We start from the raw sequence: 15,000 nt of genomic DNA, 5'->3' as shown, positions 1-15,000 counted from the left end.
TCCAATGCTGCCTTGGTCAAGAAAGTTGTGTCTCCAATAGACGGTTTTTCCTTTTGCTCCGGTGGATTGTCCTCTGAAGCCACCAGTTTTTCCAAATGTTTGACAGAAATCCTATTTACTGTCACTGTTTCTTCACCGCCAGCAGCAGACCTTAGTGACCCAAATATCACCCACCCCAGAACTGTTCTACAAGCCCAGGGACCCCCATTCTGACTATTTACTACCTCCCATGGTTCTAACAAGCGTGGAGCATTTGTGCCAATCAACAGCTCCACTTTTGAATTAATGGAGGGAATGGTGACCTTACTCAAATGCGCCCAATGCGCCAGGTCAGTCTGCTTGGGGATGCTGCTGGTGGTTACTGGCATTTCCTTTTGTGTGAAGGTGTCAGGAAGGTGAAAGAAGTTGTCGCTGTCCAGTGCTGAAACTTCCAGTTCTGATAAGACATGGGTTGGAAAGGAGGTCACCTGGTTCATTGTGCGCAGAAGGATGTTGGTCCTCTTTCCTCTTGCATGGAGGCGTGTCATGAGCTCCTCGGAACAGAAGGTGGCAGAAGACCCAGGATCCAGTAGAGCGTATGTCTGAATGACTTGGCTGCCCTTTGCTGCCCTGACATTAACTGGGATGATGGAAAGTGTACACTCATTGTCTCCGGCCCCCATATGACAACATAACTCTGCTGCACTACCTACATCAGATGAGATCTCCATTTTTTTCTGTCCATTGTCTTTGGGCTCAATGTGGAGGGTGCTTGGATGGCGTTGCTTGCACATGCTACAGATCAGACGCCTACTGCAGTCTTTGCTGATGTGCCCTGGTGTGAGACATCCGAAGCATATGCCCCTGGCTTTAAGAAAGTTGAGCTTGTCTCTTTGGGCCTTCTCCTTGAACTTTTTGCACTGGTCTAGTGCATGCTTTGAGCTACAGAAGTGACATGAAGTGTTGGACTTTGGCACTTTAGGAGGAAGAGTTACACTAGTGAAATAGCTACTACTAGATGGCTGGGACTTAGCAGGGGCTTTAGATTTACCTGTAGTTGGCTGGTCTAGAAGATCGCCAAACATTGGGTCACCTGCTATGCGAGCCTGATCTTCCATGAATGAGACAAGGTCTAAGATCCTTACCCTGCTTTGCCTTTCTTGTTGGAGGTCAAAGGCCTTGCTGCGCCATCTCTCCTTCAACTTGAATGGAAGTTTTCCAACGATGCCCTTCATGGTGGATACAGTGTCCAGCTCTTCCATGTAACACATTTCATCCATTGCATTACAACAGCTCCTAATAAACATTGCATATTCCTGTAGCGACTTAGCATCCTCTGATTTCACGTGTGGCCATGACAAAGCCCTTTCCAAGTATGCACAACATATTTTGTACTCATTTCCAAAATTTTCTTTAAGTAATTTCAGAGCCTTTTGGTAGCCTTTATCTGGTGCCATATACTCACAGCTCTTAACTAGCTTTTGTGCTTGGCCTTTGGTGTATTGAATGAGAAATTGAAGTCTGTCTCTGTTGTTGTCGGTTTTACGTTCAATCATATTTTGAAAACTGTGAATGAAAGATTTATATTCAAGTACCTCACCATCGAAGACTGGAATGTTGCCCTGTGGCAAGGTGGATGACAGTTGTTGCTTCATCAGCAGTCTGGTCAGTTCATTTTGGTTTTCCAGTACCTTGATCATGTGACCATCATGCTGAGAGCTGGATGAAGAGGGTGTTTGAGCCTGCACCTGTGACTGTGGCTGAAGTGCCAGTGGAGGCTGCAGTTGTAGCTGAGGCCTTGGTGTGGGCTGAGGCTGCGGCTGCAGTTGAGACAGAGGCTGTAGCTGAGGCCATGATGTGGGCTGTGGGGGCTGCTGTGGCTGAAGCTGTAGTTGAGGCTGCAGCTGCGCTTGTATCTGAGGTGGTGGTTGAGGCTGAAGGGCCTGTGGTGGTCGAAACTGCAGTTGAGGCTGAGGCTGCTGTGTTCGAAGCTGTGACTGCAACTGCTGAGGCAACAGAGGAGGTTGTAGCTGGGGCCAAGGCGGTTGACTTGGTTGGAGCTGAGGGTGTAGTTGTCGTTGAGACTGTTGCTGTGGTCGGCGTTGAGGCTGCAATGGCGGCGGTTGAAACTGAGGCACCGGCTGTTGAGGCTGAAGCGGTGGTTGAGGCAGAGGTGAAGGTGGAGGCTGAGACTGCTGCTGCAGTTGAAGCGGTGCCTGTGTATGAGGCGGAGGCTGAGACTGCGGCTGAAGCGGAGCTGGTAGCTGAGGTTGCAGTGGCTGAGATAGCAGAGGGGCTTGTAGCTGAGGCTGCAGTAGCGGCCTTGGCTTCAACCACAGTGGCTGCAGTGGCATAGCCTGAGATTCAATAGAAAGACTTGTGGGTGGCTGAGAAGGGGGCTGTGTAGGCAGAGCCTCTTGAGCTGAGCTAACAGCTGGCTGAATTTGGAGTGAGGAAATATTAATATCAGTTCCATGGGGAAGACTAGGCAGTGCAGTGCATTGCACTTGCTCACTGCTGGTGGGCCTATTGGGTAATGTAGCCATGTTGTGATCTGGATTAAGCAGAGGGACATTAACATGTGCAGCATTTACTTTGGGTTTCACTGAGGGGGTGTCAAGAAACGAAATTGGGCTCTCCAGCTCTTCATCCAATTGTTCTGCTTGTGACGCCCCTCCTCCCAGCGCAGACATGTGCGTTGCGTCGAGATCAAACGGAATAGGACCTAAACTGTTATTTTCAGCTGCCTTCAAATAGTTAATTTTTGCGTTTGAGGCATCCAATTTAACACTAAGGTCCAGCGCCTCCCTTTGCTTGCGCAGCAATAATTCCTGTTCCTCAATTGCATGTTTTTGCTGCAGTTTTGACGCTTCAGTCAATAAAGCTTCTCGTTCTGCCTCTGCATTAATGCGCAAAGATCTGGTCGAAGTATGAGATCTGCGCGACGAGGCGTTGGACCTATGCGATTGGACATCAAATAAGTCTAGCTCTGCTTGGGCACCGTCAATAATTAAGGGGTCTGCTTCATGTACTTGTACTATATTAGCAGAGGAGGTCACTTCAGTTGCGCTTGGGGAGCTAGAGTTTTCGACAGACTTAATCCATTCAAATACTTTATCAATAAAAGCAGCGATATCTGCAAGCTTCGGTTTATACCAATTTTCCTCATCTTCCACGCGTGTGGTTTCATCAAGCATATCCGCATATGATGCATGCAAGGTTTTGAATTCCTCAAAAAACTCATTAAACTTAGTCATATTTTCTTTCACTTCATCAATAAAGTCATTGTTTTTCATTAAGTCTTTCACAATGTTGATCCTCCTTGTAATGTGAGACACTTTTCCTTGCCTTGCTTTGCGCATTTGCGTCACGGCTTCCTCCTCCATAATTGCAACAGGTGTCTCAGATTCAGTAAATTTTTCGGCCATTGTTCAAACAATAAACTTCCAACAGTCTCAGAAATAATGTTTCTCTCTCCTTCGAGTAATTCAGTTCCCAATAAACTTCAAAACAGTTCCTTTTCTTTTCAAACATAAACGTCGGGTTTCTTTCCAAAAAAATGTAGGCTATTTGCCGCTTCAATTGTTTTGCCGTCAATTAATTACAAAAATCATCGCGTGCAAAAAATCTTCACAAAAAACGTGAATCAAACGTCCTTTATAATAATCTTAAAGTTCTTGTCCAACGAAAAAGTTATTTATCTTCTGGCATTTCGCCGTACATACCGTCCAAACAGTGTTTCCTTTGTTCCTTGGTCTTACTTTGGCGCGCACGCCGAGAGTTCCAATTATCTCCAGCGCGCAATGCTCCGTTGTCCAAGTGTTCCAAAGTGTTCCATAATCCAAGTTGCAGAAGTCATTTGACTAAATGTACTGGTAAAAACAGGTTTTTGCTTTCCCTATAGCCCAAGTCCTATCTGTTTTGCCCAGAGATGAGGAGGCAGGTTTCACAGTGTCAGACTCACACTCTTAAAGATCCAAGGAGATGGTTTTGTCCATAATGATTGCCGGTTTTATTACAAAATAAAAGAAATACAAACAAAAGGATGCAATGGTATGCAAAATGAGTAAAGTCTATGAAATTAAACAACTGCAGAGCAAAGCCAATCTTAATGCAGGTAAGCAGAGTATATTTCAGTCAGGTAAATGAGTGACGAGCGAGCGAGGTCAAATGACTGTATCCTGCGGCCTGCTCTCCTCCAGTCATGCGTGGTTGGCATCCATTTATGCGATCACGGTGGCACCATTCACCACCTGTAGAGGGCGCAGTCTCGCAAATACAGAAAACAACAAAATATGAGCTCAAGCAAAAATAAATGTCAATGCGGCTCCTACATCACTACTCACAATAACACTCTTAGGGAGATGGTCGAGGTGTAGGCCTACCCTCATGTTCCCTTCATCCTGCATGTGAAATTCTGAGTATGTTTGAGGGTAGGAGATAGAGAGGTGGACAACTAACTCTATTTTCCTGAATATTTTCCTGGCAAGTGAATCTCAATATATAAAAGTATTCATACCATTTCCCTTAAGCAAAAACTGAAAACAGGTCCCACAGACACAAACACACACACACACACACACACACACACACACACACACACACACACACACACACACACACACACTGTAAAATGGACACCATATATAATAATAATAAAATGTAAATGTTTCAGCTTCAAATTGCTCCAGTCCACAGATACTGTCAGTGAGCAACACACCTGCCCCCTTTCCCAACGCACACCAAAACGTGTTGTCTAGGCATAAGTATGCAGCTTGACACTGATCAAAAGAGCCCAAGATTGTCATTATGTCAGTGGGGTTTTTCTTGCTTACACTCGTCTTTTTTTTCACCACAACAAAATCAAGTGACCGCTTTATTGCTTAGGCTTCCAACAGGTTGATGATGTTACAACACGCCTTGGAGCGTCCAAACCGCGTCGCCTCAACCATGAAGATATTGAAACATCCATCCCAATGATTAAATGCTTTCCAGAACAAAACGTGTTTGCATGGATAAAAAAGCCTATCCGTGAACACCACAGGAAAATTCAACTCATGAAGGCCCTATAAAATATCAGACACACTCCAACAACAAAGTTAAGCTACCATGTTTCATAGCTATTACAATAAAGGGAGCGTAGCTATCAGCGTCAGCGATTCACAAACAGCACGGAAAGACGGCTTCTTTCTTAGCCATACCATGCAAAGAGGCAGCTCAGGATAATACCAGATGTCTTGATAATGACGTGACATGCCATTACAGGAAAAGATAGCAAAAATACATATAGTTTAAAACCATAGTTGCAAGAGACACGAAGCAATAGACTAAAACAAGATATTTGTTGGATTTGAGAAAGTGGAAGTGGGGATGTGCCGTAATTAACACGTAATACCGGACACAGTAGCACAGGTGGTTGTGACAGACAGCTGACACGTAGGCTAAAGAGAGATGGAAGATCTATACGCTCACGCAACAATACAAAACAAGTTTGAGAAAATAAATCAATACATATTTGTGACTGATTTGAGTGAGTGGGGAGGGACGACATCTTTAGTTTCAGGCTACATGGGAAAAACGCCGATGCAGTGTAGCTCATCTGCCTGGCCAGGCAGCCAGGGTAGTTCTTGGGTAGAGGGCAGAGGTTTACTTCAACACAGTATCTCGTGACAGCTCAAGGCAAATGGAAGTGGAATTTCTATGTGCTGGCCCAACATTACAAGACAAGTGCATGGGGATTTATCAAATGGGTACAAATATTCATGACTGATTTGATAAAGTCAGGATGACAATTTGGTCTCAGCTAATGAAGGGAATGAGAAATTACGACGCATAGCTACGCTGCACTGCCTAGCTGTGTGTGTTGAGGGGGATGCTACCTCTCTCCCTGGGTCACGTCTCGTATCCGTCTCTACCTCCCCTGCTCGAACCATTTCCCCCCCGCCTCCTCCTCCGCCTCATTCTGCACCACCTTGCACTCGTTGATGCACCGGCGGCCCCACTGTCCCAACCTGAGGTCGAGCTGTGTGATTCACCACCTCCCACGGCCACACGAGAGCTACCGGTCCGGAGCTCGAGCTGGTGGTGCTTTTAGCTTTGAACTCAGTGATTTAGCACATTTTGCTCCGTCTTCTTTTATTTAGTTTTTGCTTTCGCTTTTCCAAGCGATTTTCATAGCCAGTCCTTTCTTTCTCCATATAGCGTCCTGTATCCTCCGCTCCACCACCAGAATTTTTATTAACAGAATAGCCACCATCCAAGTCAACGAAACTTCGGATGATGATGCTGCTGACAGTCAGACTAGTTGGGTCGAGCGAGGGCCTGCAGGGAGGGGCGGGCCTTCGAGAAACAGTGGATTGCACTGGACTAGGCCAATGTGCCTCAAGAGAAGCATCCAATGAGCCCTGATGTGTCCTTTTTTATGTCACAGACAAAAAAATAATGTATATAATTTTGTATTATTATTTCTGGCCCTCGAGAGCCCGAAAGATGCGAGGGCCCACCGGGATTTGGCCGGTACGCCAGATAGCCAATCCAGCCCTGATGCGGTCCCTATACACTGTAGCTTTGTGTGTGTGTGTGCATGTGTGTGTGTATGTGTGTGTGTGTGTGTGTGTGTGTGTGTGTGTGTGTGTGTGTGTGTGTGTGTGTGTATGTGCATGTGTATGTATTTGTGTGGGCATTTTTACATCTGCATCTATGTGTGTGTGTGTGTGTGTGTGTGTGTGTGTGTGTGTGTGTGTGTGTGTGTGTGTGTGTGTGTGTGTGTGTGTGTGTGTGTGTGTGTGTGTGTGTGTGTGTGTGTGTGTGTGTGTGTGTGTGTGTGTGTGTGTGTGTGTGTGTGTGTGTGTGTGCATTTTTGCATCTGCACGAGTGTGTGTGTGTGTGTGCGTGTGTGTGTGTGTTTGCATTTCTGCATCTGTGTGTATGTATGTGTGTATATGTGCATGTGTGTGTGCGTGTGCGTGTGTGTGTGCATTTCTGCATCTGTGTGTATGTATGTGTGTATATGCGCATGTGTGCGGTGTGTGTGTGTGTGTGTGTGTGTGTGTGTGTGTGTGTGTGTGTGTGTGTGTGTGTGTGTGTGTGTGTGTGTGTGTGTGTGTGTGTGTGTGTGTGTGTGTGTGTGTGTGTGTGTGTGTGTGTGTGTGTGTGTGTGTGTGTGTGTGTTAGTGCATGCTGTTTGTGTCTGAGGGGATTCACACCCAGTTACATCCACATGCGGTCCCTATACACTGTAGCTTTGTGTGTGTGCGCGCGCATGTGTGTGTGTGTGTGTGTGTGTGTGTGTGTGTTAGATCCACCCGTGGTGCTGTATTCCCCCTACACTGAAGCTGCTTAGCTGGTTGCTCAGGGACTCTGAGTCCCATTAGGACCAATGGGCCTGATTTATCTTGCCAGTCCTGTGTGTGTGTGTGTGTGTGTGTGTGTGTGTGTGTGTGTGTGTGTGTGTGTGTACCCATGCAAGTGAGAGTGGGTGGGTGTGTGTTTTGGTTGATGTGTGTTGCTACCTGTCTGGTAGCACTGCCATTAGCATGCTCTTCTTGAGTAGAAAATAAACGGAGCATTTATTGCTTAAATATCAACGGCAGCTCGCATTGATGAGTCACAGGACAGATTATAGACTATATTGACTCTTTAGAGATGAACAAAAAATGTTTTTTGGAGGATTTTTTTGGTGGTGAGTTGCAATAAATGCACCATTTATTTTCTGACTCGAGAAGAGCAAGCAGGGACGCAGGAACTCATTTTGACCAGGGGGTGCTGTGGTCGGCGGAGGGTCTGGCAGTCCTCTCCCAGAAATAAAAATGTTTTTTAGATGCAATTTCCTGCATTCTAATCAATTTTAGGATGAAGAATGGCGAATCCCATCTGACTAACTTCTTCATGTTTTATGTAGCCTAACCAAGGATGACTAGATTTTACCTTTTTTTGTTTAACATTTCACTTCAAAATTCTTCTTGCGGAAGGGAAACTCCTAATGTGGAGGTGAGGGCGTGTTCAAGAGCAAATCGCGCTGCCGTGACAGTTTCTCTCATCTCCATGGGCAGTCTACAATGTGTGAAATTTAAATGCATGACTAGGCTATGCGATGCACTTGTGAGAGGTGACCGGGCTTTCAAACAATTTAGATTTTCTTGCAATTGCGACTGTGTATCTCAAGATGCATACGATCAGGACCCCTGCCCTGTCTCCCCGCCCGCGCACAAAAGCACGCACGCACACACAGACAGGCATACTGCTTCCCGAATGTGATTACACTCTGACGGCCAAAGAGTTTGTGCTGTGATCGGCGAGAGAAGTAGGCTAAGCGCCAAAGCAGCTCGTGCCATTGCTGGCTATTGATACAGGGAGAGTGTGAAAGCCACCTTTAGTTTGCATTTGACGTAGGCCATATTTAAGACTCACTAAAAGTATGTCTGAATTTAGGGTAATACACAAGTGCAGCTGCGTCTGTTGTCCAGTATGGGGGGTGCTGCAGCACCCGGAGCACCCCACTTCCTGCGTCCCTGAGAGCATGTTAACGGCAGTGCTACCAGATGGTAGTTTGTGTACATACACGCAGCGTTGAGGATATCAATTCTACAAACCAATGTGCTTTCTATAAAAATAAAGGTAAAAGAAAGGAGAGGAAAAAAATAAAACATTAAAGAAGAACATTAAATGATCGGAATAAAAAAAAGATTAAAACACATCTACTTTAAAAATATTTTATTGCAGTCAAAGAAAATGTGAAACATTTGGATGCAAACATTAAATACAGTGAGGAGAATAAGTATTTGATCCCTTGCTGATTTTGTTGGTTTGCCCACTAATAAAGACATGATCAGTCTTTAATGTTAATGATAATGTGTATTCTAATATGGGGAGACAGAATATCAAAAAGAAAATACAGAAATTAACTCTAAAGAATATATATTAATTGATTTATATTTCATTGAGGGAAATAAGTATTTGATCCCCTGCCAACCATTAAGAGTTCTGATCCCGCAGATCAAATGGCACTTCCAATCAACTTGTTATCTGAATTGAACACACCTGTTAATAGTAACCTGCACAAAAGACACATTGAATCTGCAGAATCAGTCCACAGAATCAGTCAATCAATCAAACTAAACTCGCCAACATGGGACAGACCAAAAAGCTGTCAAAGGATGTCAGGGACAAGATTTTAGAACTCAACAAGGCTGAAATGGGCTCCTATATGTAAAGGAGCAAGCTGTTGGTGCATTTCTTCCCAATTTTAGGACATACAAAATGATCATCAATCATCAATCTTAGGCCTGTCTGTGGTTCCATACAAGATTTGACCTTGTGGGAATTTAATAACCAGAAAAAAAAGAGATAAAGCACCTTAAAACTGTATGGGAGGAGCTAGGAAATGATCTCAAGGCAGCTGGGACCTCAATCACTAAGAAAACTATTGGAAACACTTAATACCACAACGGATTAAAATCCTGCAGTGCATGTATGGTACCCCTGCTTCAGAAGGAACCTGTTCAGGCTCACCTGAAGTTTGCCAATGAACATCAAACTGGATTAGGATATGATTGGGAGGTGCTGGAATCAGACAACACCAAAATCAAACTGTTTGGCATTAACACAACTCGATCTGTTTGGAGGAAGAGAAATGCTGCCTATGATCCCAAGAACAACACCTTATCCAACATCATTCATGAAAGTGGTAACATTATGTTTTGAGGTTGTTTGTCTGGCCAAGACACAGGACAACTTCACATCGTCAAGGAATGGATGAAGGGAGACATGTAAACGTACAATGCTGCATGCCAACCTCTTTCCCACCACCACTAGACTGAAGGTGGGTCATGGATTGGCCTCCCAATATGATAATAATCCATAACATACAGCCCAAGCAACGAAAGAGTAGCTCAAGCAGAAGCACATTAAGGTCATGAAGTGGCCTAGACAGTTTCCAAACATTAACCCTATAATAATCCTGTGAAGGGGACAAAAGATCCCATTTGCCAAGCTACAGTCATACAACTTAAATGATTTAGAGATGATCTGCAAAGAAAAGTGGACAAACATTGTCATTAACTGAAAGAAACATCTGACCTCTGTTTGAGAAAACAAGGGCTTTGCCACCAAGTATTTTGTCTTCTTTGACTAGAGGGTTCAAATACTTATTTTCCTCAATGGAATACAAATCAATTAAAATATATTCTTCAAAGTTATTTTCTGGATTTTCTTTTTGATATTCTGTCTCTCCATATTAGAATATATTTTATCATTAATATTATAGAATGATCATGTCTTTATTAGTGGGCAATCCAACAAAATCAGCAATGGATCAAATACTTATTCTCCTCACTGTAATTAGAGCTAATAATAAAAAAAGATGTTAATGCTTAGTAAAAATATCCGCACAGAAATGCTCAGACATACGCACGAACGCACACACACACGCACACACACACAGCAGTTATCACAGCATCATTAGTGTCTGTCCTGTTGTGTTGGAGAGCGTTGCTGTCTTCCTGAGCAGGATTTAGGGCGGTGTGTGTGTGGGTGTATCTGTCTTTCTGATCAGGATTTAGGGCGGTGTTATTGAGCCTGTTAAGATGTGGTGTGTGTGTGCATGTGTGCGCGTGTGTGTGTTTGTGCACGTGTGCATACTTGTCCTAATAAAGCGGGAATGTCACACACACACACACACACACACACACACACACACACACACACACACACACACACACACACACACACACACACACACACACACACACACACACACACACACACACACACACACATCTGAAGAGCCTTATTGTTGTAACCCTAAGTGCCATTACAGACAGAGAGAAGAGTCTGTATAATGAGATAAGTGGAGAGAGAGAGAGAGAGAGAGAGAGAGAGAGAGAGAGAGAGAGAGAGAGAGAGAGAGAGAGAAGAGAGTGAGAGAGAGAGAGAGAGAGAGAGAGAGAGAGAGAGAGAGAGAGAGAGAGAGAGAGAGTCAAGGAGGGAGGGATGGAACGAAAAAAGAGATTTTATGTGTGTGTGTGTATTTGTGTTTGTGTGTGTGGGTGCGCGTGGGTGCGTGCGTGCATGTGTGTGTGTGTGTGTGTGTTTGTATGTGTTTGTTCAAACAAGAAAGGGCAGAGCTGATCAGAGTGGAGGAGACAACAGCCCCTCTTGATGACTATATTAGAGGACTCCCATCAACACACAGACACAAATACGCTGTGAATAAATTGTGAACGCGAATTACTTGAGAGAAGCTTTTAGCTTATAGTCAAAGGGCTGTCACTTACATTTTTGTAAATGAGCAATGATCTAGTCAACATCATTATCATCATAAGCTTTTATCGTTGCTAAGCTTGACTTTTAATTGCCATTTTTCATAGTAGTGTTAACAAAACACTGGCAAGTGTACAATTTCGGATGATTTGAATGACTTTGAATGATTTCAACACATTTTTTTTAATGGATTCATCAGCCATGTCTTGAAATAAACATTACAGAAGTTGTGGCAGCAGATTTAATGCAGACCCCTAGCCTGATAAACCAGACTAAATGTGGATGTCTAATTTAGTCTGGCCTCGATGCATAATACATCCGAAGATTGTTGGTGAGAACAACCCCTCAAAACCCTGCCCGCTTTGATTCAAAACACATCTTTGCATTGTAATTGGTTTGCCAGATTCATGGCATTCTGGCTTCATTGAATCATTATGTGAGGCCAGACCCACCCGTAGACAAAACATTTTGCCGTCCAGCGGGTGGCGCTGGTTCACCAGGCTAGCAGACCCCATCAAGTTTGTGAGTAATTACTCAAATACACTACACTCCACTGTCCATTCCTGTAACACAGGGGAGTCAAACTCATTGTGGTTCAGGGGCTCTGTTGCCAGATGAAAAATGCCGAATTATCGTACCTAAACATCAAAATAATTGTTTTTGGGGGATTTTTGGGTGGACATTATCATACAAGACCCAAATTGTCAGAGTGAACCTGATGAAGCAGTAGCGAAACGCGTTGTTCACCAAATAAACTACCAGCAAAGATACCAGTGTGCGGTGATTCATCTTTCATTTACTTGGATTACTCTTACTGCACATCACCAGCACCTGGACAAGTGGTTGTGCACAGGGACGTTACTTTGAGTCCCAAATTGTTGTCTCAAGGCATCTAAATGAAATGACAACTCTGAAATTATCATAAGCCAATTGTTTCGTTATTGATCGTACAGAGGTGAAAATGGTCAAAATTATGCAACAAATACGATAATTATCATACATCTGGCAACACTGTTCAGGGGCCACAAGGAACCAGTTTGATCTCAAGTGGGCCTGACAAGTAACGTGACTGCAAACATCCCACATTTCTGTTTCAGAGCGGAATCACATGGGGCACCAACCAATTTGACCACAAATTGCAATGACCTTAGTCATGCTGTATTAAGGCCCTGTGTAATGTCTTAGTAGTGTAGTACTATTTCAATGACTGTTTTCAGCATCCAATGGCAGAACAGTGTGCAATATGGGGCTACACCCCTCCAGCAACTCTGTGCTGGGTTAGAGATTTAGTTATTTTTAAAGCACATATAAAACATACATTTTCCTCCACAAATCTGGGGCCAAATTAAACCATTAAACAAAAAAACTATGTCTAGTCTGCATTTGTTGTTGTTTATATTTCCATGCCCTTTGTATCTGCTAGTGATGTTGGACATTCCGATGTCCTCGATTGTAAGTAAAGGAAGGCTCAAACTACTCGACCCCCGATTTTATTTCCAATTTTGACGTCGGGTTGCAAGACAAAGAGAATAGCAACAATCGTATCCCCAAACGTAAACACCCTAGACCAGGCGCGTCGAGAGACCTGGGCATTCGGGGCTACAGCCCCGGATCTCCGGGGATTAGCCCCGAATCTCTCTGGACTGGACTGACATAAATAAAATATGTAGGCTATAATAATAATAATATGATTAAGAAGAGGAAATAGTAGAGAAGAGCTCCGTGGACCACACTTTGAGCAGTGATGCCGCTCCTGCCATTAGGCTATGCAACTTTGTAACCAGCACAGACCGCACGATTCTGACACGATGATATGTAAATATGGAACTGTACAAATAACAACTTTCCAACTTGATAGTAGATCTAGCCTCGTCAGAAATATTCTAAAATATCTCTGGCCTCGTTGTAGTGATGTCATGCTGCTGTCAACCAATCAGGTGTCAGTTCTATGCTGGCTTGAACAGAGCCAGGCGGGCTCGTGGTTTATGAAAAAAAATCTGGAATGTTTAATATCTCGATAACTCAATGACTTCTGGAATAGGCTATAGGGATCCCACTTCATTTCATTTTTAGATCATTCAGGGATTTTTTTTTAGCAGCCATAGGTCACAATGTTGACATTTTCCTCTCATTTTAGCATCCACTATTCAATCACACTATATCTAGCTGTATCTATCAAAATGGATATTTGGCGAATCTAAATGGATATTTGGGCTCTATCTTCAAGTAACAGGACAGCGTAAGGTAGGACATCTGTTTTTTTCCTGATGTGCTCGCCGAAGCACTGGTGTCAATGTTGTTGTCATGTTTTCTACTTGTCTTCAGTCAAGCTCTAGTTGCAACTAGCCTTCACTTCAAACAGACCCGTTCTATCATGTCACCAAGCTAACACCCCCTTTCAAACAGACACACCTTTCCTGAATTCATAGTGGGCTGGCAGCGTGATTTAGTTATACCGTGTGTATTGTGATGTGTGCAGATTCGCTTGTGTTTGTTGGCTATCTGCATGTTTGTGTAGTTTTGGGCAAGCTCCAAAGACTGCTAGAACTACTCGTAATTTGCTAACCTAGTGAGCTAACATTTAGCTCCACCACGTAGACAAGCTACCTCCAGACAAAATCTCTGCTACCTCCAATAGAAATGGCAAGCTACAGCCATGTGGAAAATGTAGCGAACTACATTACAAGCTACTTCAACTAGAAATTCAAAATTACGGCATATTTGAATTATTTGGGCTGCAAAAATGACATCTGAAGACATTATTGTCTGTTGGATTATGATAGCCCCCATGATATTTTTGGACTGGGTATGGTCAGAGAATCTCTAACAGGGTATGGTCAATCAGCTGGCTTTCTTGCTCCTGTCTCCCTGTGTGCGCGCGCGCTTGTGTGTGTGTGTTTGCCTGGTCATGAGCGATGTGCGAGTTTGATTGCACCTTGTGTTTTGATATCGGCCTGATGGAGGCAGTGAGCTCGCGCATGAAATGTCAATAGAACCAAAGGTGTGGACAGTCGGGTGTATGATATGCTTGCGCAAGACATTTTGGGAGATTATGGTCCATGGTCTGTCAACTAGCGCTCCTCCTCTCCTGTGTGTGTGTGTGCGTGTGCGTGTCTGTCGCTTGTTTTGAGAGTTTGACGAACGAGTATGCAGACCCGTATGGATGTTGCGCATGGAGATGTTCAGTTTTTAATCATCATTTTTGTGATATCATATACTGTCATGCAGAGAGCAAAAACCGTGGTTAGTGCCTCGCATTGCGACTGACTGTGCAAGAGCAGCGCACTGTTTTGAGACAGCATAGCCGAGCTTACATGTCATGTGTGTTACTGTAAATATGCCTATAGGCTAATAACGTAAGGCATGGTTTTTTTCACTATCACTATGCTAATTCTCTCACAATATCCACTAGGCTACTCGGCACTGTCGCACTATTAAATGCGGTCTCTTTTTATTTGCACTAAAGTAATCATGACGCCAACACTACATTTATCCAAAAAAGTAGTTAGCCTGCATTACTGTAACCCAATGAGGGTGACTAAGAAATCTAAGAAGACTAAGAAAAGAACGGCAAGGTCCTTAAGGAAAGTAGCCTACACTGTCAAATGTAAAGATGGGAAAACTGCCAATTAAGACTATGGTGTCAAAAGTACATTTTCCCCTTTGTGTACGCCTAGAATGGCCCAATTTGACCTTCATTTTCCAAAAACTCCGCAACACGGAAGGGGGAAACCCCCCTTCCGCACCAACCCCCCTCTCGGT

General features: G+C 43.9%; 1 protein-coding gene across 1 annotated transcript in view; it reads right to left on the bottom strand.

Moving 5' to 3' along the window:
• Positions 1-1,610: 1,610 nt before the first annotated feature.
• Positions 1,611-15,000, bottom strand: part of LOC134458664 (pneumococcal serine-rich repeat protein-like) — a 33,777-nt gene continuing 20,387 nt past the window's right edge. The window contains exon 3 of the mRNA XM_063211093.1: positions 1,611-2,336. Within this exon, the coding sequence (XP_063067163.1) occupies positions 1,687-2,336 (650 nt within the window). The 3' untranslated portion in view covers positions 1,611-1,686. The remainder of the gene's footprint in view (positions 2,337-15,000) is intronic.

Source organism: Engraulis encrasicolus, chromosome 11 (genome assembly GCF_034702125.1).
Source record: "Engraulis encrasicolus isolate BLACKSEA-1 chromosome 11, IST_EnEncr_1.0, whole genome shotgun sequence".
In the NCBI taxonomy this organism is placed as follows: Eukaryota; Metazoa; Chordata; class Actinopteri; order Clupeiformes; family Engraulidae; genus Engraulis; species Engraulis encrasicolus.
Note: the sequence above shows the minus strand (reverse complement) of the source record. Positions and strands in the feature narration are given on the sequence as shown.